The following is a 6,194-nucleotide window of genomic DNA, read 5'->3' as shown; positions in this document are numbered from 1 at the left end:
CACTATTCAGGCACAATGATAGGATTATCTTCCTTCCTTCCTGGGACATCTGCCCTCATGGGGGAGAATTCTGTGTTCTAGTTCTCTCCCCACTGGAAATCAAAGGCAAGACCTTGGCTTTCTGACTGTATCCTCAGTCAGGCCTATGATATAGACATTTAATCAGTGAATTGTGACAACAAATGGCCTCTGAGCGGCCACCTGAGAAATCTGAGCTGATTCTGGTTCCATCATTCATTGGTCACGATTTCATGCACACCCAAGAGCAATCTTCACTGTTTACTAGGCAGCTCCTGCTACTGGCCTCCATGTCACACTCCCTTACACAAATCTACTGACTCTCAGTGTACATTTTAAAAAAATGGCATTGTTTTATTTTTTTATAGTAGGCATGGGCTGCATGTTGTGATAGGTGTGCCGGGCTCAGTACAGGTATGGATGGAGTGGGGGTGGGGGGAAGAGGTGATGACTTGGTGGCTGGAAGGGAGCAGAGAGGATTAGATACTAGATACGCTTCATGGAAGCTTGGAGGAAGGAGTCATGGCACGCTATAGCTAAGCCACCAATAAGGTTGAGAAACTCTTGGAAATCTAGCTGCCCATCACTGTCGAGGTCCAGCTTCTTCATCATGCGGTCAAGGACACCGGGGTCCTTCTGGTTCTGCAAAAACAATAACATCTTTATATTTCACTTTCTTCGGTGTTTCTGAATACACTGCCACATTTTATTCTCAATGGAGCATAAAGTCCAGGATAGGGATTATTGATAGTGACCTGCTTTAGCAGCAGACCTGGACACAAACTCAGACTTCTTTGCTCCTTGTCCTATGTTTTTTCTGTGACATTAAGGGTTATTCAGCTTTAGAAAAGTGTTGCATGCAACTCCCACTTGTAAACCACATGGAAGTGAGTGGTTTCAGGTAGAAAAGGTATAGGTCCTGCCTAAGAAGCTTCATTCTCCACCCACCTCCAACACACACACACACGTAAAAGTAACTTTTATTTGCTTGATGTAATTGTCATCTTGAAGGCTTTCTGCTTCAGCCTGCTAACTTAGGCCTCATCCTGGAAGCTTCTAGCCTCCGTCCTATTTTATCTAGGCCTACAATGTTTTCAGCCTCTGGGACTTGCTGCTCAATAAGTTTACCCTTTCTAGCTCTTTCTGAGCTCTAGCTGGCTGGTCAACTCAACTGTTCTGGCTCAAGCTCCTCTCCCAATTGCCTTATTCAACTTGGCTTTTCTCTCAGCCTCTGAATTGCTCTGCTTGGCCTCAAACTAAATCTAGCAATCGTTTCTAATTTTCTGGCTCCTTCTCATTCTCTTGTTCTGTCTTTACCTGTGTCCAGCTTGTTATTTCTTGCAACTTGTTTCTGTACAACTCTCCCAATTAAACTGCCTTCTCCTCCCTCTCTCTGCTACTCTGCTCTCCCTCTCAACTCTACTGCACTGCTCTCCCCGAACTCTACTGTATTCCCACACTGTACTCTCTTCTTGTACTGTCTGTCTCTCCTTTACGTAGCTCCCCTTCCCTCTCTCTTCTCAAGGAATTAAAGGTGTATGCTAAGGACTGAGGTTCAAATATCCTGTAATACACACACAGCCACTCTCTACATTTACATTTAGATTAATTTAGAAAGTCATTAGCCATATTTCAAGTGACTAGGAGGTTTGGTACAACCATGTGACTGGGGTAAGGATCTTTCACGAAAGGCTCTTGTTTAGTGCAGCAAGCAGTCAGGGTATGGGGGCTGGGACAGGTACCTTCGAGAAGGCGGCCAGCTCCGTGTGCATGAAGGAAAGGAATTCAGTTTTGGAGAGTTTAGAGCTGTTTCCATCCCTCCCGCTGTACTTTTGGAAAACAGCAATCAGGGATTCGATGCATTTCTCAGTCTCTGTAGGCATTTTTGCCTTTGAAGAATAAAAAAAAAAATGCAGGGTTCAGGTTAAAAATATTTTGAGAATTACTTTACCTAATAAGCATAGTTCACCCAGTTTTCTTGGGTTGAGTCTTAACAATATATGCCCTTTTATTCCATTTTCTTGATTTAAATATACATGTATGTTTATATTTAATTTTTTTCTAGTGTATAGAGTCATGTAGTATTTAGTTTTGAGCCATTTACATGTAATGTAGATATTGGCCTAATCACTGTATACTATTTTTCCTATATTTTTCTTTGCTCCTAATGCATTCTTTTCTTATTTTGAATTATAATTCAATTTTTATCTTCTTTATTCTAATATAAACTTTGAGAATTAGGAAGGCTCGAGAATAGAGTGTGCCAGAGGATCACAGTGCCTCATTTTCGGTTGAAGCAGTTTCTTGCAGTCTTTTTCATTTATCAGGGGCCAAAGAGGCAAACAGAAAGGGACATTCTGTGAGCTTTTTCTTCATCGCTCCAGTGCACGCAGTAAGGTAATCTACAGGGAACTCTGAGTGCTTAGAAACATCAGATGGTTCAGACAAGGGAGAACTTTTCTGATATTCTTAAGACAGTGTGAGAAAATATATGAATAACCTGTACATATGAATATAGGAACCTGCACACACATATTCTGAACTTTGGAGTGCGATTACAGTGACCTATTCCACAAGAGCATAGGGAGGCTACTGTGATGAATGAGATGCCATTAAAGTAATACTCGTGAATTTCTCTGAAGAAGATAAACAGCACATCTGTAATCATGCACTGGGAGTGAGAGAGGACACTTTAGATATTCGAAAGTATATTCAGCAAAGTGTGGGGGTGCATATAACCTGGAGGATCAAGAGTTTGGGTTAACCTGGGCTACCTAGTGAAACTATAGATTTATTGTGTGTGTAATGCAGAGAGCTAGATGTCACAAATTTTACTTGTGCAGAACTAAGGCATGAGAGGGCAAATATCGCCCTCAGGCTCTTTGGCTACCAGGTTCCTTTTCTTTCTACAGACTTCTTTCTGCCTTTGTTTCATCCAAGTGCCACTCATTTCCAAAGGAATGGTGGCTGGAATTTCTTAACATAGAGTTAAACCAAAGCTGTGGTTGCAGCAGGAAGAGCATCATTCAAGTTCTCTGCTTTTCTCACAGCAGAATTTCTAAAGGAAATTCTACAGAGTTGAGTCATTCCACTTGAGATCTGAGCCCAGAACCCAAAATTGATCTGCTGTGCTCCCCCTGGTGGGTAAGAGAGTAACTGCAGGATTTCCTAGACCCTGCCAACCACACCCTGAAACTTTCTCCCTTGATGTTAACTATGATTTGTACGTATGTTAACAAATGGAACTTAGTACTTAGTTTTTGATTGCTCTCTAAGACGGACTTTCTGGATAGGAAACTTGGAAGTGTTCAGGCTGTGCAATAGCACATGCTAAAGGCGACAAAAGCAGGCAGCTCCACAACCTCTGGTCTCTCTTCCTAGCACCTAACTTTAGGCAGTTTCTTATCAAAATTGCACTGCTGTGGCTCACTGCACCTAGGATGCCCAGAGTACCTGAACCTTCTGCTAGAGATAAATTCTTTCTAAAGAGTCACAATGTTGAAGATTTAGTTTCCCTGAAAGGGAGCATTTACTGAAGGAGAGAAAAGTATTGGTGAGTTCAGGGCAAAAACAAAAAACAAAAAAACAAAACCAAACCAAACACCACAGCCTAGAAACAAGTGTTTACACAACATGCTCCTCCTATCAGAACTAAAATCCCACTGCCTTCTTCTTACCACGTCACATGATAACAGGAGAGCTGGCTTTGAGGGCACACTAGACTAGAGAGAAGGTTCCAGGGGAGGAGCCCAGCTTTGTGACTGCTTTCCACACCTACGGATGCTTCCTTCCTTCGTCGTTCTCTTAGAACAGAGTGATCGGATGGAAAGGTTTTGTCCATCCTTTGTGGAGCAGTGGTTGAAAGAGAGGGCACTGACCACACCGCCACCCTTTTACATGATGGGAACAGTGACAGCAAGGAAAAAAAAAATCACTGTGAAAGGACACAGTGAGATCCTTTTTAAAAATGCACCCTAAACATCCAACGTTCTAGGAAAGCTTCCCCTTGACAGAAATACGTGAAAAAAGAGGTAACCACACCAGCTATCTTTTTCTCAGCCAGCACCAAAGCTCTTCCTCCAGGTGCTCAGGGTCTCATCCATCCCCCTCCACCTCACAACCTGTTGGTGCTGGACCCTACGCACCCCGTGTGATGAAGAGCGGAAGAAGGAAAGAATAAGTAGGAAATGATGAAAGGCTGACACACCAAAGCAGGGGTTCGAAAGCTTTCTGCTGCTGCTGTTTACAATAAAGGGACAGCTGTGGATATTTTTAGCTCTTTATGCTCCATAGGGTCTTGTCACTCTGGCCACAGCCAGGCAGCAAGGGTGATGCTACCTAAAGCAAAAGGGTGTGGCGGTGTCTGTAAACTTTACACATTCGGTTTTCATGTCATTCTCACGTATTACAAGGGATCATCTTCCTCTTGACTGTCTTCCAGTCTTTTAAAAAAACATAAAATCTATGATTAGTTTGGGACTCAGGCAGAAACTCACTTGGGCCTTTCTCCCAAGTTTGCTGATCCTCTTTGAAGAGACATAGGAAGGGGTAGACTTTGGAGGGGGTGTGAATTAGTGGAAACGTCTTTTAAAAAAAAACGAGGGGAACAGAAGTAGCAGGTAGAAGACAGGCAGGTGATGCAGGGAGTGGCTAAAACGGAGGCAGGAAGTGGAGTAAGGGGGAAGAGAGCGATTGGGAGGAACTGGCCTCCTCCCACATTCCTGTCTGTGGTTCCAATGGCTGCAACAGGCTCCGGTTTCTCTATCTGTGAGTCTTGGCTGTTTGCCTACGGCTTCCCGCAGCTGAGTCCCCCAGAATTCAGGAAGGCTACGTTCTGAACTGCTTCCTTTCCTGGTCTTCACGGACGCCTAGCGACGCTGCCCCAAGTTCTCACCGAGTCTGCAGCTCTCTGGGGGGTTTCCCGGCCTTCTCTAAGTTGGTGGCTTCGGCCGAGGTCCCCACTGCCGGCTGGGTTCAGGGGCGCACAGCCCCAGGGAATCTAGCGGCCCCACCCAGCCCTGGTTCAGGCCAGCCAGGCAAGCCACACCCAGCCCTAGAACTTATCTTGCTCAGGAGAACAAAAGATCGCCGTTTCTTCCCCCAGGCTGTCATTAGGGTATAATTTTAGGGAGGGCTAACTCGTGCCCTCCACTCTTCTCTAATTGCCTCCCACACTATTTCATCCTCCCAATTCATTTTCTGCCACGTCCACACGTTAGTCCAAGATACACCCAGCCAAGAGCATGCGTAGCCCTTTGTTGTTTTCATTAAAAAGAAAACAAAAATCTTAAGAAGTTCAAAAGTTAACCTTACCAAGTTTAGGAGCGAGGTCGGGTTGCGACTGCGGCTGACTGTGGCTGGGACAGGAGTGGCGGCCAGGGTCCGGGTTCCGCCCCTCAGCCTGACTCAGGCCGCTCCCGCCCCCGTGCCCGCCTCCGCCCCTCCGCAAGCCTCGGCCTGTCCCCACGTCGGAGCTCTAGATTCAGCTCATCGGTTGTGTAGTCCCTGGGACTCAACAGGTCTCTCTATCCCTCTCTCCCTGGAATGCCAAAGATTGTTGGCTTGAGGGAAAGTCGGTCCATGCCCCTAGCTCTTTTCCATGCATGTGTCCACTTGCAGTTCATGTCAGATAAGCAGAAAGGTCCCTTTAAAAAGAATTTGGGTCCTGCTCATCAAGAAGGTCCTAAGGAGACGGGGCTGTCCTGCTACACTGAAGATATTTAGTAAACAGTGGTGATTTTTAAATTTTTCTGACACATGGCATTCTCGCACAGCTGAAGCTGACTTTGAAGGCTAGCCTCAAATTTAGGACCCTCCTACCCCAGCATCCCAAGTGCTGGATTATAGGCGTGCGCCACCTGGCCTTTCTAACGGCAGTGATTATTGCTAACAGAATATTAGTGATTATTTTCTTGGGATATTTTTCACTCTGCTCTCAAGGTTTTAAACGACAGTTAAGAAAACTACTGCAGCTAAACATCGCCCTGTGCAAGTGAGGCATTTTTCTGTCTGTGTTTCAATAAAGTTGGGAATTGTATGAAGCGCTTCCAGCTTCTAATCCTAGGTCCACAACATCACTGCAGTACTTTTGGCAAGAACCCCTGGTTCCTCTGAGCTTCCACTTCCTCATCTATAAACAAGCCATGCTGCCTTTACTACTTAGTAAAGGCACATAG

General features: G+C 45.1%; 1 protein-coding gene across 1 annotated transcript; it reads right to left on the bottom strand.

Annotated features, from left to right (window-relative positions):
- Positions 1-347: 347 nt before the first annotated feature.
- S100a11 (S100 calcium binding protein A11) lies at positions 348-5,463 on the bottom strand. The gene is made up of 3 exons (XM_031374695.1): positions 5,332-5,463; positions 1,761-1,907; positions 348-660 (listed from the first exon to the last, which is right to left on the bottom strand). The coding sequence occupies exons 2-3, from the start codon at positions 1,899-1,901 to the stop codon at positions 505-507; spliced, it is 297 nt and encodes a 98-aa protein (XP_031230555.1). The 5' UTR covers positions 1,902-1,907; positions 5,332-5,463; the 3' UTR covers positions 348-504.
- Between the last annotated feature and the right edge of the window lie 731 nt (positions 5,464-6,194).

The sequence above is a fragment of the Mastomys coucha genome, unplaced genomic scaffold (assembly GCF_008632895.1).
Source record: "Mastomys coucha isolate ucsf_1 unplaced genomic scaffold, UCSF_Mcou_1 pScaffold16, whole genome shotgun sequence".
NCBI classification, from domain to species: Eukaryota; Metazoa; Chordata; class Mammalia; order Rodentia; family Muridae; genus Mastomys; species Mastomys coucha.
The sequence above is the reverse complement of the archived record's forward strand: the minus strand, read 5'-3'. Positions and strand labels throughout refer to the sequence as shown.